This window comes from Gallus gallus, chromosome 23, assembly GCF_016699485.2.
Source record: "Gallus gallus isolate bGalGal1 chromosome 23, bGalGal1.mat.broiler.GRCg7b, whole genome shotgun sequence".
NCBI lineage: Eukaryota > Metazoa > Chordata > Aves > Galliformes > Phasianidae > Gallus > Gallus gallus.
In genome coordinates, this window is record NC_052554.1 from 3,825,511 (window position 1) to 3,852,038 (window position 26,528).

The 26,528-nt window shown below is 53.7% G+C and overlaps 2 protein-coding genes and 1 long non-coding RNA gene across 3 annotated transcripts; 2 read left to right on the plus strand and 1 right to left on the minus strand.

The window, feature by feature from the left end:
- The first annotated feature begins 933 nt into the window (after nt 1-933).
- POU3F1 (POU class 3 homeobox 1) lies at nt 934-2,552 on the plus strand. Its single transcript, NM_001396031.2, has one exon. It carries the CDS (start codon nt 942-944, stop codon nt 2,064-2,066), a length of 1,125 nt encoding a protein of 374 aa, NP_001382960.1. The 5' UTR covers nt 934-941; the 3' UTR covers nt 2,067-2,552.
- A 14,668-nt stretch (nt 2,553-17,220) lies between these two features.
- Nucleotides 17,221-23,828, plus strand: LOC121107453. The gene is made up of 4 exons (XR_006932076.1): nt 17,221-17,619; nt 17,749-17,865; nt 18,127-18,265; nt 22,735-23,828. It is a non-coding gene; the product is annotated as an uncharacterized LOC121107453 (long non-coding RNA).
- UTP11 (UTP11, small subunit processome component homolog (S. cerevisiae)) lies at nt 21,323-26,040 on the minus strand. Its single transcript, XM_417753.8, has 8 exons — nt 25,913-26,040; nt 25,756-25,817; nt 25,017-25,119; nt 24,657-24,770; nt 24,101-24,194; nt 23,662-23,792; nt 22,202-22,312; nt 21,323-21,602 (listed from the first exon to the last, which is right to left on the minus strand). The coding sequence occupies exons 1-8, from the start codon at nt 25,973-25,975 to the stop codon at nt 21,519-21,521; spliced, it is 762 nt and encodes a 253-aa protein (XP_417753.1). The 5' UTR covers nt 25,976-26,040; the 3' UTR covers nt 21,323-21,518.
- Nucleotides 26,041-26,528: the final 488 nt, after the last annotated feature.

Consider the following 26,528-nt stretch of genomic DNA (forward strand, 5'->3'; position numbering starts at 1 on the left):
CAGAAAAAGCAGCTGCAGGGGAAGTTTCTCCCAGCACCAAATAACTGTTATAGAGCCAAACTGCACTTTGTTCGAGTGCAGCATCAGAACAAAAACGCTTTCTGACAGAGCGAGAGCAGTGAAGCGTATCTCCAGAACAAGGAGACCCTTCCAACCCTGGGAGCTGCAAAAAGGGGTCGGGGAAGTGAGGTGTAACGTAGACAACAGACAGATGTGCACTGCTAATGTCTGCCAGTGCCAAAAGCAGTACCTGCAGCTCTTGGTGCCCCTACAGCCATACAGTGCCATACGGCGCAGGACGTATACATCTGCACGGTGCCACACAGTGCCATAGTGTGCTATACACACCGTACTGTACAAGATGGTGCTGTGCTTTATTATTATGACAGGCTGTGCAGTGCCAAAAGCGACTGTACCACACCACGCCATTCTGCACCGCACTGCACTATGCCATACAGCACCATATCGTGCCATATAGTACCATACCGTGCCATATAGTACCATACTGTGCCATACCGTACCGTACTGTGCCACACATCACCGCACCATCCCGCCGCACAGTCCCGCCCACGTGCCCCTCTCCCGCCACCGCCCCGGCCGGCGCCCCTCGCCCGCACCCGGCCCACGTGGCCGCCCGCCGCCCGGCATGAATGAAGCGCTCTCCTCCAATCGGCGCCCGCCTCGCCGCCGGCCGCACGCGGGCCGCCCCACCGAGCGCGTCCCCGGCCAATCCCGCGGCGGCGGCGGCCCACCCGCAGCCAATGGGAAAGGCGAGCGCTGGGCGGCGCCCCGGGCCGGCGGCGCCCAATGGCGGAGCGGCGCGGGCCGGCGGTGGCGGCGGGCGGGCCAATGGGGCGCGGGGGCGTGGCCGGCGCGCGGCGGCGCGGCACCCGGGCGCGGGGCTCTAAAGCGCGGCGCGGCGCCGCGTCCCGCAGACGGCCATGGCCGCCGCCGCGCAGTACCTCCCGCGCTCCGCCGCGCTGCTGCACCCCGACGGCGACCGCCTGCATCAGGGCACCACGTACCGCGAGGTGCAGAAGATGATGCACCACGAGTACCTGCAGGGCCTGGCCCCCGCCGCCGCCGGGCACGCCGTCGGGCTGGCGCACCACCAGTGGCTGCCCAGCGCCGGCACGGACTGGGGCAGCGGCGGAGGAGGAGGAGGCGGCGCGCACCTCCCGCCGGCGGCCGAGCACGGCAAGGGCGGCCCGGGAGGGCCCCGCGAGGAGCTGCCCCCCGCCGCCGCTTTCCACCCGCGGCCGCACTTGGTGCCGCAGGCCGGCGGCTGGGCGCAGGGCGCGGGGCCGCCCCCTCACCTGCCCCCGATGTCGCCGCCGTCGGGGCAGCCGCTGCTTTACGGGCAGCCCTACGGCGGCCTCAACGGGATGCTGGGCCCCCCCGGCCCCGCGCTGCACCACGGGCACGGGCTGCGCGACCCGCTGGGCGCCGAGGAGGCGGCGGGCCACGAGCTGGCGGCCTCCCCGCCGCCGCCGCTGGGGCCGCCCGAGCCGTCGGACGAGGACGCGCCGAGCTCCGACGACCTGGAGCAGTTCGCCAAGCAGTTCAAGCAGCGGCGGATCAAGCTGGGCTTCACGCAGGCCGACGTGGGGCTCGCGCTCGGTACCCTCTACGGGAACGTCTTCTCGCAGACCACCATCTGCCGCTTCGAGGCGCTGCAGCTGAGCTTCAAGAACATGTGCAAGCTGAAGCCGTTGCTCAACAAGTGGCTGGAGGAGACGGACTCCAGCACGGGCAGCCCCACCAACCTGGACAAGATCGCGGCGCAGGGCAGGAAACGCAAGAAGCGCACCTCCATCGAGGTGGGCGTCAAGGGCGCCCTGGAGAACCACTTCCTCAAGTGCCCCAAGCCCTCGGCGCACGAGATCACCTCCCTGGCGGACTCCCTGCAGCTGGAGAAGGAGGTGGTGCGGGTCTGGTTCTGCAACCGGCGGCAGAAGGAGAAGCGCATGACGCCGGCCGGGCTCCCTCACCCGCCCATGGAGGACGTTTACGCACAGGCGGACACTTCGCCGCTGCACCACGCGCTGCCCGGCGCCGTGCCGTGACCGCCGGCCCCGCCGCTGGGCCCCGACGGCGGCGGCGGAGCGGGCGCGGGCGGCGGGACGCGCCCCGGTTCCTTCTTTCCTTCCTTCCTCGGACTGGCCCGGCCCGGCCGCCCTCCCCAGCCCTATTTATTCGGGCGCCGGAGCCGCTCGCGGCCGCAGCAGAAGTAGCCAAAGGTTTGCGATCTCTAATTTATTCCCTCCCGCGGGGCCCCCGGCTCCGGCCCGGCCGTAGGACGCGGCGCTGCCCGCCCCGGCCCCTTTCTATTTATTTTCTAACCGTGCGCGGAGCTCTCTCCCTCCCGTTGGTAGGTTCGGTTCGGTTCACCCCCCCACCCTCCCTTTCCCCTTTGGTTTCGGTTTTTGTTTGTTTTGGTTTTTTTTTTTCGTTTGTATCTTTATTGCAAAACCAATGTAGACTGCGAGGGTACGTTTCTATTTATGTTATAGTAAATATTTTATTACTTACATAAACCATTTACCCAGGAACCGGTCTCGTGTCGTCTTTCGGGAGCGGGGCAGCCCCGGGCCGGGGTCCATCGTCCGTCCGTCCCACCCCCCCCTTCCCCCGTTGCGCTCCCCGCGGCCGTTCGGTCCCACCCCGCGCTCCATCCGCCCCGGGAGCACCGGAGGGGCGTCCCGTTGTGCCGCGAGTTCGTTACGCTGCGCCGAACTTCTACTTTGCAGCGTGAGTAGAGAAGAGAACTTCGCTTCTCGCGGAGATAACCGACGTCCGTGGGCAGAGCTCGAGACGCCGCGTTTGTTGGCTTTCTTTTTTTTTTGCTCCGAGGTGTTTTGCCGTCCCCGTTTCTCACGGCTTCGTGCCCCGATGGGTCGCCGTTGCCACAGGGAAGGCTGCAATCTGAGTTCCGCCGTTCAGTGTAGAAGGACCGACCCACCTCCTAACACTCTTCTCTTCCAGCACTGCGGCTGCCGCTGCGCGTCCTTCGGGTCCTGCGGTGTTTTGTGCGGGGGGGAACTGTGCCACGTGTGCCTGCACTGCTCAGATCCACTGCTTGGATGCACGGTTGAGAGCTGGGGGTAAAGCATCCAATTTCCTTTTGATTTGGCAGAGAACTTCCCGTGGTCTCAGCTCCTGGCGTGGCACTGCTGGCCCTGCTGGAGTCCTGGCACCAATTCCATCCCACGACCCAGCAGCTTCAGGTGGGATTTTCTGGGGATAAGAAGGGGATATTCTAGAAGGGGATATTACCTGCAGGTAAATTCAGATATGTGTATTTTTAGATATTAAATGTAACTTACGCTTGGAAACTTGCATGTGTAAACTCTTGCATTTATTGCAGCTTGGTTTTTGTTGCGCCTTTGGGGTGTGAATGCGTGCAGCGCTTCCCAAAGCAACAACATGTTGGCAACGTTCACGTTATAATTTACCCCATTCCCAACATCTGTGTTAGCAGATACAAAAACATCACAGCGGTGCTCATCCCAAATTCCAGCAAGTGGTTTTCTGAGACTTTAAAATAAAGTCTCTTGGAGAGGTGGTTTTGCTGCACGTTGGAGCGGCTCCCAATGCGTTGCTGGGCTGGGAGCGCTGCAGTGTGGGGCATTGTTGGGTTCCCCCAAGTGGAGAGCATCTGAGGGGGGCTCAGGTGTGGGGCTGTGTGCTTTCAGGTGTGATATGGGTTGAGGTGCCTTCTCTTGCAGGCATGACTTGATCTGAAAGCCCAGAATGGTGGGGCAGTAAGGTCCTGGATTCCAGAAGTTTTGCTGTATGTACTGAATTGTTCTGTATCTGCTGAATGCGCGCTGCAGTTTAGGAATTAAGGAATATGTGGTGGTTCAGATCGTATGTTCTGCTTTAGGAAAAGAAAGAAGTGGAGGAGTGTGATGGTGAATTCTTGGAAACAGGACTATGTGTCATAAAGGAATTTAGATTTATTATCAACTCCCCACTCTCTCCTCTCTGTTCTTTTGTGTGTCTCGCACACACGTACCATTGTGCTCCGCTGCAGCTCTGCTGCCTTCCTCAGGGCTCTCCGGGGAGGAGGAAACAAAGGGGAAATGAAGCGACGAAAGCAGAGGTTTTTTACTTCTTGAAAAAGCAACTCTTGTTTGCACCGAGCGCTTAACTGCGCCGCTTTCCCATACCAGGACCCACTGCAGCATCTCCTGCTCTCTGAGGCAGCGCGGCTGGCAAGCAGCCCTGATGCTGGGGAGGAAGGGGCAGCGCTCACATTGCATTGCTGTAATGGATGAGATGCGCTGGCAGGGCGCATGGCCCTGGGTTGTGCGGTGTCAGCTCGGATCAGGCGCCGGCAGCACAGCTGTGTGAGCCCTGTGAGCTGTGCCGAGCAGCAGAAAGAAACCCCGCTCGGCGCATCTGATTCCTGCGGCGCTCGGCTGTGCTGCAAAGCAGTGCCCCCCCAGGGTCGCCTGGCTGAGGTTTTGTTGTCTTCTTGGTCAGGGATTAAATGGTGATTACTGCCGGGATGGTTACTTTTCTGTTTAGTTTTGTTTGACTTCTTCCATTTGTTTGTTTTTCTCAAGCGGAGCGTGAGCTGCTCCGGTTGTATCGGAGTTGGGCGCAGGAGTGCGGGACGGTGTTGGTACATGAAGGAGAAGCAGATGTAGAAGTGCTGAGCAATGCGCCAACAAATGCAGCAGAACATTCCATGTATGCAGTGCAGATATGGGAAGGGAGCAGTTCTGTGCACCCCAGAGCTGGGGCTGCTCTGAGCACAGCACTGCGCCCTGTCTGTGCTGGCACAGAGCTCTCAGAGCGCAGAGCAGGGCTGGGCAGGGTGGCCACACTGTCCGTGCACTGCTCTGTTTTATGCTGGCTGTTGGCAATTGGAGCTGATTGCTCTTTTCTGGAAGGTGAGCAATATTCTGCAAGCCAATGTTTTTTTTTTTTCCCAAATTATCTTTATTTTTTAATAGGCAAAGGTGGAGAGGTGCTGCTCAGCTTTCTCTGTGCTTGGGATGAGGCGGCGTGGTGCCAATAGCCAACTCACTCCTGAGATTTCCTATCTTAGAACATGACTGCTGCCACTGTGAGAGCACCGGGGTGTGCTTGTCCTGCAGCAGTTTGCCTGTCCAGACACGGTTACATGGAGCCACTGATGCTGTGTCCCTTCATCCTTCCAGCAGAGCCCAGTCTTGTGCTCACCCTGATCCCTGCCCGGCACCCGCTGTGCCTGCAGCCCTTCACTGCCAAACACAGCAGCAGAGACAGTCATCGATTTGCATGGAAGTTGGGAGCAGTGCTGTTAGCACCTTGCCCATTCCCAGCCCAGCTCTCCTGCAAGGAGATTCAGCACGGTCCAGTTGAGCAGATACTTTAATTCTATGCTAACGCCGCTGTTGTTTGCATGTGTTTTAATTGAGCCCCAGCGCTGCTGTTGTTTGGCTGGAGCTGCTCAGCATCACCTGTTTTGTGTGTGTAAGTGGGAAATGCAGAGCTCGTTCAGTCCTTCATGCAGACCCCACGGAGCGCTGCAGAGCTGCTGCTCGGGGTGTTCGGCATCGCTCCCACTGCTGCTGCATGCAGCTCTCACCCGCTGCAGCGATGCACGCAGCGCACCTGCAGTGGGTATCTGCTTTTGGGGTCCATGTAGACTCACCCATGAAAGTTTCCCTTTTAATTAGGACTAACGAGCCCTGGCATCTCCTGGCAGTGGGAGGTAGGGGCTGTGAAGGCGGGTGAAGATGCAATGGCACAGAGCTCATGGGTATCTCCCACCACTCAGTGCCATGCTGCTGCTGTTGGTCGGTCCAGGTGTCACTTATGACTGTGCAGAGAAGGGCTGTTAAGCCCTAGCTCTGCACATGTTAGCACCTGGTATAGATGGGAGTGTTGTCCAGGCTGAACTTTCAAAGCATTATTATTAATTTTCCTTTTGTTGCTCTTTTTGGAGCCCATCAGCCCCTTCCTGATCACCTGCCCACTTCTGACCCCCAGCTCTCTTTGCTTTTTATTCCCCACGAGGCCAAAAAGGACAGCAGTCAATGCTCACACAGTACAGCACCTTTCTGCAGTGTTTCCAGTCTGGCTGCTTCATCCCCACGCTTAGGAGGGCTGCTGGGGGCTGAAGCCTTGCGGCCCATTCCCTTCTTCATTTCTTTGTGTGGAAATTCATCTGGTGGTTTTCCCTCACCTCCAGCCCTTCCTGTTGTACCTCTCAGCTTTCAGATGATGCTGAGCTGTAAATCTGCAGCTGGCCAAAACTCCAGGAGATCAGAGCGGAGTTCTCTTTCCCACACTTGCTGCAAACACGTTGGTTTCTCAGAGTCTGGCTGCTGCATCAGCTGTCTTTAATTGCATGGATGTCTAGTTTGAAAATGGAGAAGGTTTGCACAGTGAATTTTAAGACAAACCGAGGTAGGGACAGGGGATGGCTTTTCAGACCAGGGACTGCCATCCTGAGGGCAGCAGTACGGTGGTGACAGCAGCACGCTTTCCTCCAGACCACACTGGAGCTGTGGGGCTTCACTCCTGGTTCTGCTGCTTCCCTCTGGACAAGAAATGCTTTTTTTTCTGGTGATATTCATCTTCATGGTGTCACAAATGTAAAGTCACAAAGGCGAGCTCTCCAGAGCGCAGAGGGCCCGAGTTGGTGCAGAGCAGAGGGAACTGTTGGGGCTTTGCATTCCCGTGCGGTGGGGGATTTCTGCTTTGTCTTCCTTTAAACGTTATCGCAGAGCAGAGCTGGAATTGCTGTGCAGTGCTGCGCCGAGGAATCCTTCTGCCCTCCCAGGGAGCATCTCCTGCATCCACTTCAGGCGGCCGCAGCGCTGCGTCCCCTCGGCTCCTTCTGCCCCGTGTGGAGCAGAGGTAGGTGGGAGAGCCGTGTTCTCATCCATGGGTGTTGCAGCACAAAGGGGCTTTGCTCCCGATGGATGAACTCTTAGCATTTTGTTTTCCTAACGTGACTTCATTGACTCTCAGCAGCAGCGCGTGATTCACTTTTCCGATGAGAACTTTGCTCATAACTTGGTGAGCTGAAGAAATGAGTTTCCCAGCTCTGGAAGCATCTCGTTGTTGGCTCTCGCTCCGTTGCTCCTTCAGGTTATGGGGCTGTTCTGACCGTGCAGTGCTGTGCTCTGCTCCACCCAGGGCTCAGCAGCAGCCCTGTCCCACAACCCAGCATCTCCTCACCCGGTCCATTGGCTGCACCCCCCAGAAGCACACGACCCAAAACCCTTCCCAAAGACACTGAGTTGCTTTTGCTGATCCCGTGCTGTGTTACAATTCCAGCTGTTTCTTTCCAATGCAAATAGCAGATCCCATGCGCTCAGCTCCCCTCCACAGGTCACCTCTGGGTGTGCTGTATTTGGGTGCTGGGGTGCAGCATGGAGCTGCATCTGGGTGCTGTAGGAACGTGGTGGCTGGACCAGCTCCATGGGGGAATGCAGCCCATCCTGGTGCCTGCAACCCCCAGCTGCCGCCAGGGATGGGCACAGGGCAACAGCACGGAGGGGGAGAGGATGGGGTCGATACTGGGAGTGTTTGATATTCCGCTTAGCAGAAAGCTTATGTCTTTAATTACTATTTCTAAAAGCAGCACGGGATGGAAAGCAAAAGCCAGAAATAAATAGCAAGGGGTGATCAATTGGGCATGAAACCCTTGTTATTGATCACCTTTAACCTCTGCTTAAACTAATGACAGAGCTACCATTTAGCTGTCCCCAGGCACAAAGCACATCAATTGCACAAGTGCCACATAAATCACAGTGGGATGTTATGGTGGGGGAGGATGGGGGTCCCCTGGAGGTGGCTGCAGCACCCTTCCTCCCTGCTGCTCCACCAGCAGAGCCCCATCCCATGCACTGGGCATGGCTTTATGGCAGTTCTGCATTCATAGCAATCCCTGCTTGCATCTTTCCCCGCAGAGCTACAGTGTGATTTATGCAGTTAGAGATCCTATTGATGCTCCTGACCCTCTGGGCTAGCGGGGCTGGGGGTGGTTATGGGGCACGATGAGTTTGCAAGAGGAAAGGGAGATGGGATCCAGGCAACAAAGATCTCAGAGTGAGTGTTGTTGGAAGTGTTAGGGCTGGGTGTGATAGGGGTCGACTTTTCCCATCCACCTTTGGTTGCCTCTCCCAAATTGTCAACTGTGCTGGAATTGCTATCAGTTACAGGGGGTGGGGGCAAAAAAAAAAAATCCTGATTTGCAATTGGCAGCAGAGTGAAGTCAGCACAGCCTTTCCAGATAACAGCAATAATATTCATTAACATTCAATCTACAGATTCTCCCTTGGAACCCCAGCCTGGAGCTCTGCCAGATCCCAGCACAGAGCTGCCTGCTGGCTTTCAGGGCCGTGCCCAACATATGGCACTGCGGGGCCGTGGCTGCCCTTCCTGCCGTGCTTTGGGGGTATTCCCATTTCCTTAGAACAGGGCTGGCTGGTGCTCTGTACATTCAGCTCCCCAGATTAGAAGGTGATGTTCTCTATTTGTCATTCTGGTGACTCTGGAAACCATTCAGGTGGTGAAAATCTCAGAAATTTGGAAGGGTCCCACCAAGCTTTGTGTCACTGTGTGTATCTCCAGGGATTGTTCCTGACCCCATAAGGACAAGGAGAAGGTCCCCTGCCTGCAGTGCAGCACAGTGAGGGCACATCCCTGCAGGACTCCCTCAGGAGCTCTGGTTAATCCCAGCTTTGCCCTCGCTGTGCTGTTTGGAAGGCTTCTCCTGAAACCTTAAGCTGTCATTTGGGTGTCCTCATCCATCAGCTACAGGAAGCTCTATTGATAACGCAATCATTTCCCCTTTGGTCCCTCTGTTTCCCTTTTTCTGTGCTGCAGATGCTGCAATTTGTCACTGCCGTCCCCCTGAAATGCTGCAGGCTGTGCAGGAGCTCCGTGGCACAGGGAGAGCTCCTGCATCCCCAGCAGTGGGGACATGGCAGGGAATGGCCATGAGCCACCCCAAGGCCTGTGCTGGCCAGGTGGGGTGACAGGGACGTTGCTGGGTGAGATGGCTCCTGGGTGGGATGCTCAGGGCACCCCAGGTCTGGGTGTCCGAAGTGCCCATTGCAATGCTGTCCCTGTATCCCGTCTGGCTTTGGGCTGACCCCACATTTGCCTCACACCATGTGAGACAGCACCTTGGAGCACGTTGACCCCTTGCTGCTCTCAGGCCATGTTTTCCCTTTTGCTTCCCATCCGTGGGGCTGGTAGGGGCACTGCAGGGCTGCCCCATCCATGGGGACATGCAGCCCTGCGTGGGGCTCTCAGTATCCCCAGAGCATCCTTACTCCAATCGCTGCAGGCAGCGCTCCTGCTCCTTTTATGGCCGAGGATGAAATAAGCTGCAGCTGTAATTAGCGTTAAGCCGCTAATTAGCTTTCACTCTCCAGGGGCTTCTGCGAGGGCTTTGCCCACAGTCCCTGCACAGCAAGCAGAGCAGAGGGAGCACGATGCAGCCTTCCCTGCGTTGGTCGGATGGCTCTGCTGGGAGCTCAGTGGGGATTGGCACTGCTGAAGCAGTTCCTCCTGCCCTTCATTCAGCCACGGCAGCGGAATCCGGGCTCCACACAGAGCGCATTCAGCCCTGCTCTGTGCAGATGTCCCCGAGCAATTCCATGAATTGTTGCTCTATAGTCACTGTGCTGTTTGGGAAAACATTTCGGATAACTGTCCTACGCATCGGGGTGACTGAATGAATGGCATTTGAATGGTCAAAAAGATAGTGTGAATTGGGAACAATGCTGTCCCTGTGAGGGGTGGCAGGAGAATTCCAGCTGGCATTTTCCTTGTGAAGGAGCGAGCCCAAGGCCATGCTACCTTGGATGGGGCTGGAGGAGCATACAGCTGCCAGCATCTCCCCACTGAACTCCCCAAGTGCCAGGAAGGCACGCACTGCAGCTGCACGAGCGCTGCGCTGTCGCTGTGCTTTGGGGACACATCAGTGGCGGTCCAGGTGAGCACTGCCCATCTCCACCTCTATCCAAGGGTGCCTATAGAGGTGGGAGAAAGCTCTGTGTTATTTCCAGTTACGCTGCTGTGTCTCACTGTGCAGGACGACACCGGCGCCCAGCAGCCCCCATCCCAGTGAGAGGTGTCCTTCCCTGAACCCCCAGCTCGGTGTATCCGTGTGGTGGTGGCACTTCTATGGGACAGCATATGGCACCCAGGGGAGCTGCACTGCATCTGGACTTGGCGGAGCGCGGCGATGCCGGCCATACATCATCGGGAGGAACGTGTGCTTGGGTAACGCATTAGAATAATACATTATTAGGGCCCTGTTGCTATGGTGATGTATTAGGGCAATATATCATTAGGTACCTTCCATTGATGATGTATTGCTTCCAACATGGCGCCTGCCAGCACCAGCACGAGGGCCACGGGGGAAGCCTCAGCTTTTTGCAGAAACTCCATCCCTTCCTAAGGAAGAAAATCCCCATGCAATGGCTTCGTTTGGGGATGTGGAATGGAGGCTGCCAGGGGCACCCCCCCCCCCCTCCCCAGGCCCTGTATGGAGAGGCTCATGCTGTTCCTTGGCTCGTTGATGATGATGAGCGATGAGCTGTGTGGATGCTGTGCTGATGCTCTTCCTCTCAGCCTCCAGTGCCTGGCACAACCCAAGGTTGGAGCCTGCAGCTTTGGGTTCAGAGGGCTCTGGTCAGACGGGTCCTCGGACACCTCCATTTCCACATAGCTGCACCGTGCTCAGCTCAGCAGGTAGATACAATTGCTCCTGATGGAGGTTTCACAGAGCAGGAAAGCAGGTTGCTTTATAGCTGCAAAGTATGCAGCGTGCATCGGCTGTAGTTTGATTTTAATTAGCGGGGAAGAAAGTAGCCAAGTTAATAAAGTATGCACCTCCTTCTGCAGAGCAGCTAGCACTGACTGCATGAAAAACAGAACGGAAGGGGAAAGATGAGCAAAAGCTGAGCAAGCCTGGGCAGTGGTGGTGAAAGCAGCATCAGGTGAGGTATCCCATGGTGTTCTGCCACCAGGCTCAGTGCGTGCACGCTGTTTGCACAAGCAGAGACAACTGCTCACAGTGCAGGAACATCCCAGTCCCGCATCCCAACTCCCCGTGCTTTGAGGAGCCCAGCATCCGTCCCTTCCCTCACAGGGGCCAGCTGTGACGGGGCTGATCCCACATCTCCCTGGTGCTGGGGCAGCAGGGCTCCTGGGCTCCATGCCCGCGCTCTGGGCTCGTGCTCAGAGCACTTCAGAGCCGGCTGCCCCCACATCGCCCCGCAGATGCACACTTCCTTCCCTTGAACTCTCCGTGGGAGCACACCCCGCCCACCGGGGGCAGAAGGGGCAAGAATAAGAGGTTGTTTGTGCAGGCTGCAGGCACGATAAGTAATGTTCCCCTGGAGCTGCCCTGCTGCTGCTGGTTCCTGTTCATAATAATGACATGTGAGACAGTTTAGGAGAGCAAGTCTGCGTCTGCCCTTGATGCCAATGCTTTTAAGGGTTCAGTGTGCTGCCCTACTCCCAGGCACCATCTGCAACGCTCTAAGCCAGGGCTGCTTTTAGCTTCTCAATCAATTGCATTCAATTAAGTGATAACGTGAGCTTTGGGTTGGAGAGTGATTACTTATCCCTTAATCAGCAAATCCTGCCCGGGTGGGGCAGGGCGGTGTGCACCCAACGCAGTGTGGGTTTGGTGCAGATGTGCTCCGGCTGGGAGAGCCCTGGCCCTGCAGCTGCTGTCTGCTGGGACTACGGGGCATCCCGAGGACATTTGCAACCCTGCTCCGGAGCTGAGGATGGACTCTTTGCCGTTGGGGTGTTGCCCAACAGCAGCAGTGCTCTGCCCAGCTGGGGATGCTCAGCACTGCCTACAGAGATGGCTCTGCTTTGGGAGGCAGGGGTGGGTTTATTTAAAGCACTCTCTTTTTTACCCTGTCCCCTGTGGTGTGTTTCAGTGGGAGATGCTGCCAACGGCCACCCCGACACATCTGGGCACAACGTGTTAGAGGGGCTGCGGGCAGCCTGGCTGAGCAGAGCCGGCTCCGCGGCCGCAGGATGCGCGGTGCTGCAAGGGATCTCAGCCATCAATAAACATCAGTGTCAAAAAGGACAGGAAAAGGTTATTTATCACAAAGCAGGCCAAGGAGCAGGAATGCAGCAGGGGTGACGTGGGCTCTGGCCACCCCGCTGGGGCCATGTCCGGTGGCAGCTCGGGGTCAGAGCCTCCAGCCCAGTGCTCTGCGTCCCCATGGCTCGCCTGGGGCTGGGCTGTGTGCTGTGCCACCAGCCAGGACAGCAGCCTGATGTTTCTCTTGCTTCCTTTGGTGTAAGCGGGGTGCTGGAGGAGTGACAGCCTCCTTGGAGCGAAGCAGGCTGGGGGGACGGAGGTTTCAGAGTAAGAGCTGCCACCCCACAGCACTCTGCGTGGCTCTGGGAGCTGTTGGTTCTGAGGTCAGAAAGCTGCAGGAATGGGGTGTTTGTGTGTGCACGTGGATGTGCACACGAGTAATGGGATGGAGGCTCAAGAGAAGGGGGTTCTGCAGTGCAGGAGATGGGCGCCAGGTGCTGGTGACGCTCCTGCTGCTGGTCCCCACCAGAGCACATCCTGCACTGAGGTCTCAGGGATGCCCTGAGCACACCCCTGGCGTGGCAGAGAGGTTCTGCAGCCTCCACCCACCGCCCCACATCACCTTCCCCTGATTAGAGCCTCGGAACAAACCTGCTAATGCCTTTCCCAAGCTCTCGCCCCCACACTTTTGCCTTATAAATCACCGTAATTAAAGTGTTTGGAAAATGCTCTGGGAGCCCAGACAAGCATCCCCACATGCTCCACACCCAGCTCGGCAAGCCCGACTTCCTGCTGTGCCCGCCCCGGGCTGCATCCCTTCCCTCCCAATGCCCGGCAGCACAGAGAGGGGACGGTTGCTGTGCTCTGGGATGGGTAGGACACGGTCACAGCTTCCCCATCAGCTGCACCACGCAGGCACCACTCCCAGCCCTTCCTGAACCAATGTGCGAGGAGCTGTGCTTCTGTCTCATGCAGGAGGGTCCCTGGGGGCTGCGGGAGTGCTGCCGCTCAGCATCCGTGGAACGTGAATTTTCCACAGCGAGCCCCCGCAGTGCAGATCAAAGTGATTGTGCAAGAGGAAGAGGCGAAGGGAAGGAATAAGGCGGAGAGCCATGGGGAGAATTCAGCCCTGGGAAACCCGTGGGGCGGTTTGCTGACCCCAACTGGTGCTCCTGACCCCAGGGCAGAGCGTGGTGTCCCGGGGCTGTTCACTTGCTGAGCCCACCTGCAGTGCCGGGGTCTGGGCATTGGCCATGCAGGGCTGCAGGCACAGCTGGGCCGTTAAAGTTCCTCCATTCTCGTGTCCATTCCCCTTGCCTTTTTGGAGCAGCAATATCTGCAGCTTCTGCTCTCACCCCATGTGCACCTGTTGCTCGTGGCTGTGCCCCACAGCCCCTTAGATCCCCAAGGGCGCTCCCAGACTTAACCCACTGCTCCAGGTCCCTGCCCAGGAGCACATCCCTGGCTGTGCTCACCTGGAACCACTGTGCCCATGCCAGGGAGCTCTGAGTCACCCAGATTTTCCTGTTCTGTTCCCAAGGGCCCCACTGCCAGCACTGCCAGCCGGCACCGGGATGCTGCAGGCTCCCATAACACCCAGCTCTGCCTCCCTCTGCTGCTTTCCCCTTTGTAACAGAGGTTCAGCAGCCTTGCTTGCTGTGCAGGCAGAGCAGCCCCTGCTTGTGCGCTGTGTATTTTTCACCTTTAAATGAAAGCAACCAAACTGTCTGAAGTTGCCTCCCGACTCTTCTCGCGCTGCCAAGAAATGATTGACGCACGGAATGGAGCAGTGGGTGCAGAGGAATTTGGCAGCAGCCCAGCCCCGAGATGCACAAAGGACACTGCTGATCCCGCTCAGGTTTTTTGGAGCACCCTGGGAACAGGCTGTCCCACGCGGGGCGGTGGCTCTGCCTGTGGAAGGATCTCACCCTGGGGATGGGGCAGTGTTTGGGGAGGAGGGGGTTTGCATGGGCTGCAGGACGGGCTGAGGACATCCAGCTTCTGCCAGTGCCTTTGTGGGCTTTTTTCACCGTTGCTTTGTAATGCAGGAGATCTTGAATGAGGCTGCAAATATCACATACCTGCTGTTCTGGTGTATGTGTGTGCATGAAGCTGCACCCAGGGGTTTTTGACTTGGATTGCCTGGACAGGACCCCCCCCTTGGCAAGCACTGACCAGGACTGCACTGAGCTAGCACCCATCCCTGCGCTCCTGACACCCACATGTGCTCAGAGGGGCACCAGTGGCAAAGCACCTTCCTGGGCAGCAGGCTGATGGTCTTCTGCTGCACACACCGTGTGCATCACTCATCCCTTGGAGCTCCCCATCTCCTCCAGGTGGAAAGGGCAATTTGTAAGGCTTCTGTAGGCTCATCGTGAAAGGGCAACGTAAGAACCTGAGCAGAAAAGATTGGTTCCATTAACCAGAGACTTCTGAGTCGTGTTTCCTCTTCCTTGCGCCTCCTTCCCATAGGAGTACAACGGCCATTTATTATCATGTGCAGGAAAATAAAGCCCCAGCTCTTGGAGGATGTGTTGGTTTCCCGCGGGAGCGCAATGCGCTGCATCTGACGGCGGCACTGACGCAGGACAAGGCAGCATGCCTGCTGCTGGATGCCTGGCACATTCCTTCAAATAATGCCAAATGAGCAGCATTATCCTGAGAGCAGCGCAGCCTGAACCTTGTTTGTGTGGCCATGGCAAGTGTGGGCTGGAATACAGCTCGGGCCATTATCATGTAATGAACACAACAATTACTCTGTAAGGGGGAGAAAGGGTTAGGGCCAGATAGAGCCTTAAGAATAAAGGCTTGTTTGGGAGAATTATTCGCTGGGTCCCTGCTGTAGGTGGACGGCAGCAGATTAGAAGGAAACATTATCTCTCAGGGCAAGTTCAGAAGGACGAATGAAGCCAAACTGGCACGGGTTGAGAGTCTCAATACATTATTCTCTCTGCTCTACAAATCTGTGAGAACAAAGTGCTCAGTGTAAATGCTCACCAGGGCCTTTTCTTCCCCTGCAGGACCACAAAAGTTCAGCATGAGACGAAGGGCCACGTGTTGGCTATTAGTCCACTACAAAGAGCGTTTGAGGCTAGAATTTAGAGGCTCATAAAAACATTATTGTCTGCATCCTGGGACATTTGTTTGCTGGGGCAACACGGGGCTGAAAAAATGTGACCCCCGTGCAGCTGTGTGCCTCACCGTGCCCGTCACACACTGGGCACCTAAGGGCCACCTCAGGCCAGATCCATGTCCCCAATGGGAACACCTGGCCTGGACCCGTCCTCTCCCACAGCACCTCTGCAAGGAAGCAAAGAGCTCTGCCATGTGCCTGCAAAGTAACCACAGCTGCCTCTCTGGGGCTCTGTTCTGTCCTCTCCGGAGGTGAGGGTGGATTTTTGTCCCAGTGAGCACGTGGCCTGCTGGTATTTGTCAGGACAGGACGTTGCACCTCGCCTGCAGGTTTTCCATGCTACATGGAGCCAGGCACAGGACACTCATGGCACCCTGCAGTGCCCATCTGATGCTCCTGGCTGGAGTTTGGGTGTTCAACAGGCCAGAAAGGATGTTTATGCCCAAGTGAAAATGGCAAGGACTGGAGAGGTCCTTCTGTGTCATGATTTTACCGGTGGCATCGTTCCCTCTGTGCTTCTCTGCCATCACTGCAGCTCAGAGTGGTGAAGCTCAGAGCACAGACTCAGGGACCATCTCTGCAGAGGGGACGAGGACTGGGCAGGACCGTGTCAGGGCTGTCCCAGGGCAGTTTCATGGGATGGGATGCAGGCAGCAGCTGTGGTCCAGGACCACCTGCATCCCCTGGTTGGGTTCAGCCCTGTACACAACGCTAACTCCAACTGCGCTGCAAGGAGAAATGCCAGCTTTCAGAGGGCTAAAGAAAGCGGAATATATTATCCACTGACAAAGTCAGTGTAAATATTAAAGAGGCTGCAAGGGGAAATGTCTCTGGTGATGTCTTCTCAGGCATGGGGGGAGAAAATCTGTCTGAGGGCTCTATTGAGGGGCATGGCCAAAAGGCAGAGGGAAGCAATGCTTTGAACTCGTTCAAAGCCACAGGTCAGCGCCTTCCTGGGACTGCTGCTGCCCACCTCCCCTTGGAGCCAGCAGGAAGGTCACTGCAGCAAACCCACCATTTCAATAAAAGAAAGCGAGTCCCAGAGAGAGCTGCTTGAGAGCGAAAGGCATCAAACAGGAAGATGGATGTGGCATGGCCGGGGGCAGGGGATGTGGGGAGCACAAGGACCTCATCCTATCACTGCAGGAGGGCTTCAGCGGTGTGAGATACACTGAGGAGGGCTGAGCTCTGTGCTGGGCTCGGGGACTCCTGGGTGCTCCTGCACTGGGTGGGGAGAGGGGGTCAGAGGAGGAGCTGTGATTGATGGAGGTGAGCAAACAGTGTGCAGTGTTATGTAACGTGACTCTGTTGAAACCGCGCAGGAAAAGTCGCCCCGCGCCAATAAATCAGGCGGCGGCCACGGAGGAGCAGATGTGAATCACACCTTGCTTCATATGCCCCGCAGTGTTTTCACTTATTGTTCCAGTTTTAAAGATTAATGGCACTCAGGGATGAGTATTACCTACGCTTCCATTCCGTACTCGTTATCAGAAGGGCTCCTTTCAGCACAATTAGCGCGGATCAAGTTTTCCGAGTGGAGGAATGGCCTGCAGCTGTCGCCCACCTCCCGCACACCCTGACCCCATGGCAGGGATGGGCAGGGATAGGGGAACAGGGCCAGTCCCCCCTTGCAGGGCAGGCAACTGGCTGGCTCAGCAGCAACGCCCACAATCACACTGGGTGCTGCCCACAGGGTGACCCCCCCCAGGACACACAGAGGTGCACCAGGGTGGCGAGGCAGCTCAGAGATGCAGGAATTCCCATCTCTGTCCTTAAACAGGAGAAGAAAAGATGTTCACATCCCTCCCTGTAGCATTGGGTGGAATGAGGCCAGCTGTCGGTATTTGCCAGCCCAATCAGCCAAGGCTGCAGAAACCTGTGAGCCCCTGCCATGGGTGCTACAGCAGACAGCTTGTTGTTTGGGGCTGGGGCTCTTCCACCTGGCTTACCAGGGATGCCAGACCATGGTTAGGATTTTGTGCACACCAAGGGGCAGCCTGCAGTGCACTGGGGGGCAGTGGGCTGGGGATGCTGGTGGAGGGGCTCTTCCCTTCTCAGCTGCAGAGGCCCAGGGAGAGCAGTGCTGAGCTCCCTGCTACATGAGATCAAGCTGTGATCACTTCTATCATGAAGATAAACTGGCCATTGTTGCCAAAAATAAATGTTAGTGTTCCAAATCCACACTTCAATAGCACCAGCTCATTAGAGATGCATATCATTTGGCTCCAGTCCCACACCTTCCAGCTCGTTATAAATATGCAGTTGCTGCTGGCTCTACCCCAATCATCTCTGCAATCAGAGCTTTTAATTAGGTTAATTAAATTGTATCAAACCTCGCAGGGACGCAGTTCACTGATGCTGATGAGGCAGCCAAAACAGACCTTAACTCCAGCTCTAATGAAGGCCCTGCTGCAGCTAATGACAATGCATAATAAATTAGAGCTTCCCTAGAAAGGTGCACCAGGGCTTGTGCTTCAGTAAATGATGATCTATATGCACTAACTTACTGTTTCAGTCTTTGGTATGCTGAGCCAGGGATGTCTGGGAATATGCTTTCACCAAATAATGGGCTCCTTCCTTACAGCTCACCTTCCTGCTCTCGAGGCACCAAAAGCTGCTGGGATAGAAATCCAGCAAATATTTGCTGTTTTCAACTTGGCCTGCTCTGATGATGCTCATCTCCCAGCAGAGACAGCAGCAGGTATTTATTTGGCCAAAACCCTCTGTAGTTGAATTTGGGCAGGAGTGATGTTTGGGGGAGGGGGGAAATGTGTGCAGGTGTTGGGGGCAATGCTCAGACTTGAGGGAGGAGCAGTCGTGTCCTGGTGGGCTAGGAGCCTGTGGAGTAGAGCTGGAGGCCAGCTGTGCAGAGCAGCAATTAGTGCCTCCTGATTTACATCCTGCTCTTTCAACTCCCTGCTGTGCTGAGCAGTGAGGAGCTCTGCCACCCTTTTCTTCTTAGTGCCCTTGGGCTGCTCACCTCGGCTGAACCCCACGTGAGGACAACAGGATCTGGGGGTGGCTGTGTCCCTACATCACTTCCCTGGGGAGCACTGGGACAGCAGCACTTGGAGCAGAGCCCCCCAGCACCTGGGCATGAGGTAAGTGATGCTGCACTGACTGGTGGGCCCTGGCATGGGATCTCCTTGCTGATAGGACACAGAACATGGGGTTACCAGGATCTGAGCACTGTCACTGCTGCAGAACCATCAGCAGCCCTCAGGCATGCTGGCCTCTGGTTCTGAGTGGGGTCAGGTGTCCCACTGTGCTGCTCTCCAGGCCAGTTTGGAACCCAAAAACGAGGTCTGCAGGAAGCAGTTCTCAAAGCTGAAGGGGTGGTGGCCCTCCTGCTGCTAACAAACCGTTACAGTTGCCTAGAGATAATCCTACAAGTCTTTTAATGTAGCCTGCTATTAACTTTTATAGACAGCCATTACCAATTGAGTTCTTCAGCTTGAACAAGGAATTACATGAAGTTATTAAATGGCACAATATTACTCTGAGTCACCTGAAACCCGAGCTGAATCTGTGGGGTATTTTGATATCTGTATCTTGCAAGCTGCAGGGAATCTCCTTGCTAAAGAACCTGTTGGTTCAGCCTTTGATACTGTAATTATCGCAGGCAGAAAATTGCTGCAGGCAGCCCTGGTCCTATGGGGATCCCAGCAGTGGGGCCCTTCAGATCTCCCACTGTGGTTGGGTGGGCAGTGGGTTCATGTCTGGGGTTGGCTCTCCCCAGGCTCTTGTAGAAGGATTTCACTGCTTGGGGTGAGGGCTTGAGGCATCAACAAGGGCCAAGTGTGGGGGATGAGTCGCAGGGATGGGGCTGCCTGCTGGCATGCACAGCTGTCCTGCATCCCTCATCACAAAGGATGTTTTTGCTTCAATCTCTTTTACCAAGAGGCTTTTCCAGAACCTCCTAGAAAACTTGATATCCAGCCCAGATTTGTTCCTGGGCAGCTCACGTGCATTTCTGTTGGTGACAGCTCTTCTCTCTGCCATCAGCACGTACACGCTGCTTACTTCCCAAGGCACTTGTACTGCCTTTATCTTGCTCGGCTGAAGGAGCAGGGCCTCAGTTCTGCCTGTAAGGCTCCCTGCTGCTCTTCTGCATCTGAGCAGCCCTTTCATCCATCCCAGTGGGAATTCATCTTACTTAAGTCTGGATGAGGTGTTTCCCTTTGGTGACACTTTCCTGGTCTCTCAGCAAGAAAGTAGCTGAGAACAGGTACTGCTTTTGCTCTGTGAGCCCTGTACAGAGAGCGTGGAGCTGCTGTGTCCTTCAAAAGCTCATAACACCTGTGTGCAGGCTGAGGGCAGCACCAGGAGAGCTGTGGCTACGGCACCCACCTTAGGATCTTCCATGGTGAGCAGCATGGACAGTTCAAAGCTTTGCAGCTACCCACTGCATCCCATAATCTCTCACCCCTTCACCAGGGAACAACAGCTCTCTTCCAGGGATTGATCATTTGTGCCCATTGCAGCACTCAATGTACCAAAGGCACTCAGAGGCACTCGGAGCACCAACGTGTGGGCTCTCTTTCAGGTTGCTCTCAGCTTCTGCCAGGCAGCATCTCCTTCCTGCCTTCCCCATCCTCTTCAGCAACTCTCTCACTGTAGGAAAAATACTTATTCCTACAAATCTCAGTCCAGCCAGCGTGCTGGACCTCGAGGTGCTTTTCCAGTGCAATGAAAAGCTCCCAGGAACATAGGTGACATTTACAGCTTGCTTTTTTCCTAGCGTGCTTTTCATCCCTCTTCTTATTTGTCTGAGTATCGCTAACTTAAGCTTTCAAAGTCCAGAAATTACACTGCTAAAATCCTCAGGTTTAGGAAAAATCTCCGTGAAAGAAGCTAAGCCTGCCCTTACTGCAGCCTTGAAGCCAAGAAACCTCGTCGTAAGGGAGAAGGGCCGTTCTGCTGCTCCCACCGCAGCCCGGCCGTGCGCTGCTGCTGCCCTCTGCCGGCCCCGACCCCCCCGACGGCGGGGATGCGCGTTTCCTATCGGGAAGGAGAGTTGAGTTTCTTCCCCGTGTTTTATTTTTCCCACCCGGTTGTCCGATGGCAGATTTCCGTTACGCTGTTAATAGTGAATGAGCAAAACTTCTTGCTGCATGTGGAAAAGTCTTAGCTGCTTTTAAGGGCAAAGCACAGCTCTTCCCTTCACGCTTCCCAGAGGTTAAAAGTATCGCAGAGTTCTTGCTAGATTGGGAACTTTTGCAATGGTAGAAATAACAGCCCAAGCTGCACCTCAGCACCTAAAAAAAAAGCATCATGTTTGAGCCTATATGGGAAAACTGAATGGGATGGGCTTGGGAAGAGCATCTTCTTTTTTTTCTATCCATCTTGGCATAGGCATATGCTTACTATTGGCAGCTGTATTCCAAGCAAAGAGATAAGAAAAGGAATGTTTACGCCCAGGCTCTCCTACTTGCCTGAACTGCTCCGGGACACTCAGCGATGTGTCTTCATTGTTCTCAGTTGAAACCCCCTCCCAACTACCAACACTGCAACCAGCATAACATAAACAGCACCAACTTTTGTCCTACATTTGGCTTTTGGATCGCCTGTCTTTGTACGTCAATCTCAGTATTGCCTCTCTGCTCACACTTGCTCGTTGCACTGGCACTTTGGTTACGTGGGCACTGCTCTGTTGTAAGGCACAGGGTAAAATAAGCACAGCTACACCTACACGTGTGCTCTTCTCAGCTACAGAAACAGTGTTTTCTCTGTTCTGCAGAGTGAAGGGTTCCTCTGCCTCTAGCGCCATTCTAGAGGAGTCTTTCCTAAGGCTGCATGGCAGAATTCAGGTGCCATCATTAGCTGATGTCTTTTACCTCTTACGTTTCAAAGTGAAGCACTTTGTGCAGACAGATAAAGCAGAAGAGGACAACAAGAAGGATGCGGGGCAAAAATAGCAATTAGGAAGATCATAATTCAACTTTAACCTGCTTGAAAACTTAGCTAAAAAGAACTGCTCTGAAGTCTGATGGTTTGGGCACTGCAGTGGTCCAAGATCTTAAACAGAAACTGTTCCAGCATTTGTTACTTTATGTGCTGCCTGCATCTCCCAGTCTCTTTATTCTGACCTTGACTTCACAAGGATGGTTTACGGTGTGTATTACCAGGACAGACAGGCACCTCTTGTGGCTTCCCACTGTAAATACCAAGAGAACAAACTCTTTGATTTATTAATCAATTAATTAGATAAAAATATATTTATGGCTACTGCAGGCCTGCAGTAATTTGTTTTAACCAAGTGTTGGGCTGCGATGAAAAGCAAATGGATCCTTCACCATAAGGAAAATACTCTTTCTGAACAAAGACTGTAGCAGTAGTTATTCAATGGAACGGTCAACGTTTCCTCTGGAACTTGAATTTGTAAATAGCTGGGCTATTTGTTGTCTCCTTCTTCACCTTCACTTTGTGAGTTTTGTCCTGGAGAAGGGGGGGAAAAAAAAAGAAACAATTTTATCTGCTGTCATGTAAGGTTAAAAAAAAAAAAATACATTATGAAGTTCCTGTCTGGGGATGACAAAGCATTAGTGAAAAATGGTCATTTTCCACTGTTTAGATTGGAATTACATTTCCATCTGCTCTTTCTGTCTTTAGTTTGTCAGGCAGCACCTGTTTTGTTCAAAAGCACCAGTGAGTGTAAATGCCCACTGATAGAGTTCTTTTTGGTCACTCGGTTAAGAACTTGGAACCAACAGAACTGCCTCCTTCTCTCTGCTACTTTTTAGTATTGAGAGGTGATGACAACATTTTGAAGATGATTGTGTGCTCAAGAGTTGAGTCTTTGTTGTTGTTGACATGATAAGTTGTATTAGCAGATATAAATTTAGTCATGTCATTCATTTAGTCTGAATGCTTCACAGAATCATCTCCTTGCTTTCTCCATATTAAAGAAGATTACGTTTCCAGGTAACTCCTAAAAATAAGTCAGGTAAAACAAGAGTGAAGTAACTCATATACGGACAACCAGACCTAGCAACCTTAACAAGACAGCTCCAGAGAAACAGAGTTAGAGCTCTCACCAAAAGATCTTTACGTGTCTGGATTTTCTGTGCAATAACAAACATGCTCTTTTCTCGCTCAATGCGCTGCTTCAGGAGGTCATACTGATTCTTCCTTTGCTGGTCTAATTTCTGGAAGGAAGAAAAGAAGCATTTTTAAGAGTGAGGAACAAGACACTACAGTTCACAGCTGACCTATTCTGAAGCTGGAATTCTGGACCTCACAAACATTTTTTACATTTCAATCATATTAAAGAATGCTGCTTCAGTATTGTGGTTGGATTCCAGAGAACCATTTAATATCTTGATTTTTCAGACTGGTTTTCCAGTTGGGTCTTTATTCTTCATACTTGTTTTAATCTCCTAAATGTAAACTAAAGGAAAGAAAGTAAGCAAATAAAAACCACCACACGTTTTCTAGCTGAGATGCTGTGCAACCTCATTTGGTAAGCAGTCAGAGTTTCAGTTTTACAACTCCTCTTAATTCCAATGTTGAGTGCAAAAGAAAATTTAACTCCATGAGGGAAACTCACAAATGTCTCTTTTCGCTCTAGATAAACAAGAGACCGATTCCTGAAGTGCATGAAAACTGCAGAGAGGCCTCCCAAAATGCAACTTGTTTGGTCATGTTTACCCACGAGGAGCTGATGGTTTTCCCAGCATAAAAAGGTGTTACTGCAGGTGTGATTGAAGTAATTAAATTAAGGAGAACAGATCCAAACACGCTTATAATGTGACTCAGACATTTAGAGAGAAAACTTGTCCAACTGCTTTACTGACAAGCCAAACCAAGGAAGCTGGCAAGACGGAAGAGACCAGAGGGTGTTTGTTATCTGACATCTGGTTCAGAAAACAACAGGTTACAAATTTACCACACGGCAGTTTAAGACAAGTTTATTTTTACCTTACACACACTGGCTTCAGCTTATAGAACTGCCCAATATCTAAACTAATTAAGAGGTGTTTCCAGTATTAAAGCCAAGTTTAGCTACTTCTAGGACGGAGTGCTGTAATATTAAAACATCAGAATCAAAGTTGATTGTGCAAGTAATTCATCCTGAAGAATTATTACTTATGCTAGAGTGTTGTTACTGTTGGTAGTACAGTAGAGACGAATAAACTTAATGAATGACTTCAATAGAAACGTTGGCTTCAGGTTCAGGGATGCAGATTTCCTTTACGGGAGTCAAGGAAACATCCTCATCAGGTATGTGCCACTTCTTTCTGGCCCAAACTTCACAGCTCTTGGTTTATAACCCACAGTGGACTGGGACACAACCAAACACGTTCTCCACTTTGGTCCAGAAGATTTGACTGCAGTCTCCAGGTAAGTGATGACTACATGATATCCACTACAGCCTTGTGTCACCAAGAAAAACTCCAAGACAACAGAACATCTTTGTTCTCCTATACAATGGTCCAGTGAACACTTCTCACTGCTTATTATGTATTAAAAAAGTAAAGCACTAAGAACAAACTACCTTTAAGTGGACGGGATCAGTAGCTCCTTTCACTGTTTCTTTCTGCAGTGTTGCAATGGTTGGTCGGTTGTAGACTCTGTCTACTAGCTCTGGAACAGTATTCAGATGAGTTGCAATATCAAACTCTTGAACTATAAATTTATAAAAAGAATTAAAAAGATTTTAGGAATAAACTCACGCAGACTTCTTGGACTAATATTCGGCAAACCCTCCAATCATGTAGCTTATGTACAGCCAGCATCAGAGAGAGACCCAGCTAAATAGCTCCTGTAGAACTGAGGTCTTCTCTAGTCATCAAAATAGATTTCTAGAGCTCCTGAAATAAAATCATCTTTTACAGTAGCAGCGTAAAGCGAGCACAATGCTGCCTTATAGATTTTACACAGCCTGGAACAAATCGGAGGGAAAAAATGTCTGGCAAAGCCTATTTACATCTTACCTTCTTTCTTAGTATCAAAAAAGAATGTGTGCTTGTTGGGTTGCTTCCCCTCAACATCCAGCAGATGGAGCTCCGACTTCAGCCTTTCGATTTTCTGCAGGAAAGAAAAGGTAATCAGCTCTGCCAAACATCTGACAAGGTGGAGTGATGCCTCTTTGAAGGGAATTCGGGTTTATTCTTCGAGCTTATGAGTATCTGAACTCTTAATATTCTAAAATGCATCTAGTTCGTGTCCTATCTTCAAGTCCTTTTCAAGTCAAGGTTACCCACTTCAGTACCAATAATATTGTTAACACGTGTGTTTAATGTCTGAAATGTACACAAAGGTTTGCTGTGCCTTCTGATAATGTACAGCATCATCTTTAGCAGCTTTCTGTAGGTTCCGTATACAGAATTCTGCTGACATTTCCATCTTTGATTTTCAGTATTATACAAGTCAGGCTTCACTAAATGTAGACACAATATACATCACCACCCTTTAAAAAAGAAGTAAACAGAACAATTCTAGGCAAACTGGGAAACAGTAAAAGAAAAGAAAAGAAATGAAGTGTATTACCTTGGCTTCTGCCACTCTTTTCATTTCCACATACTTAAGATCCTGTGTCTTCATCAGTTTCATCTGTTCAGGGGTCACTTCATCCTCTGGCTGCTTAATTACGTGAACTCCATCCTAAAAACAGAGTGCAGTGTATAGATGCAGTTCTTGGTGCAGAGTACTATGGGCTCTGATTTAAATTAAATAAAGGCAGAACCTTTTTGTCTGTTATATCTCATTTTCTACGAAGACTGCAGTGGGCACCAAGTCCAGTCTGTTGGTTTAGTTACTCGTTCTTAAATTAAAAACATGAACTAACTTTAAAAAAGTGTGACTCGGTGTAGCAGTGTCATCCTACTTTAAGGCAATCTGGTTTCTCACCTTGAGCTGCGTACGGATCATTTTGAAGTAGAACTCATCAGGGTTCTTGTCCAGAGCTTTCTTCTGAAGCGCTCGGAGGGCATTCTGCTTCTTGTGATAGTCCCTGGGAGGAAGGCAGAGCAGCACACAGTTCCCCTGAGCCCACGTTCCCTGACAGGAGGAGTGATGCAGGGCTGCTGTGTGCTGGGCTGCTCAGTTTGGTCCCACAGGGGATTATAGAATGGTTTGTACTGGAAAGGACCACAAGGATCACTGAGTTCCAACCGCCTGTCATAGTCAGGATCACCAACCTCCAGATCTGCTACTAGAGCAGGTTGCCTTGGGCTCCATCCAACCTGGTCTTGAACACCTCCAGGGATGGGGCATCCACAGCCCCTCTGGGCTTCCTGTTCCAGCACCTCACTGTTCTCTCTGCAAAGAACTTCTCCCTGACATCCAATCTAAACCTTCCCTCCTCGAGCTTAAAACCACCCCCCCTTGTCCTATCGCTATCAACCCGAGTTAAAAGTTGATCCCCTTCCTTTTTATAACCCCCCTTTTAAATTCTGGGAGACTGCAATGTCATCACCCCGCAGCCTTTTCTTCCCCGGGCTGAACAAGTGCAGCTCCCTCAGCCTGTCCTTGCAGGGGAGGTGCTGCAGCCCTCCCATCATCTTCGTGGCCGTCCTCTGGACCCACCCCAGCAGCTCCCCCACAGGGATAAGGCCGTTGGGCCCACACCCCCCGCTCCCCGACTCACTGTGCCCGCAGCCGGTAGTCCTTCTTCTTCTCCAGCAGCCCCAGCTTCTTCCTGCAGGCGGGCTGAGGGGACAGGCAGGGAAGAAGGTGAGGCGGAGGCCCGAACTCGCAGTGAGGTTCCGCGATCCGCCCGGGAGGCCCCGATGCCGCTCACTCACCTGTGCCCGCTCGCGGTGCTGCCGCTGCCTCGATTTGGCGGCTTTCCTGAAGGCGGCCGACATGGCGACAGCGCGTCCCGGCGCAACACCACCGCGTGCGGACCGCCACTCTCACCGGGCAGAGGGGCGGGGCCTGAGGGGCGTGTGCCCGTACGTGACGCCATCACGTCGTGAAACGTCATCACGCCGGCGCAACGTCATCACGTCGTCTCCATGGCGACAGCGGCGCTTATCCCGCGCTCTGCTGCCGCCTTCAGTGCGTGCGGTTTGCGTTCCCCGTGTATCCGCCGCCCGCACTGCGGGGCTGGGCTTAACCTCGTTCCGTGGCTCGGTCGTTGATGCTTATGCTAAGACGCGGCCCAGCCCGCGATTGGCCGCTGGTTCTCCGTCCCATCACCGGGCAGAGGCCGTTCCCGCTCCCGTTGTTCCGCTGCCGCGCTATGAAGGCCCCGCAGCGCCGTGCCCGTGGGGGACGGAGCTCCAGGAGTGGGGCAGTCGGCACCGGCACACGGGGCTCCCCCACCTCCCCCCGGCGCTGGGATCTCCTCACAGCGCCCCGACCGCCCTGCTTCCCCTTCCCCGCTGCGGGGCGGCTCCGTACCGCTGTGCCCACCGC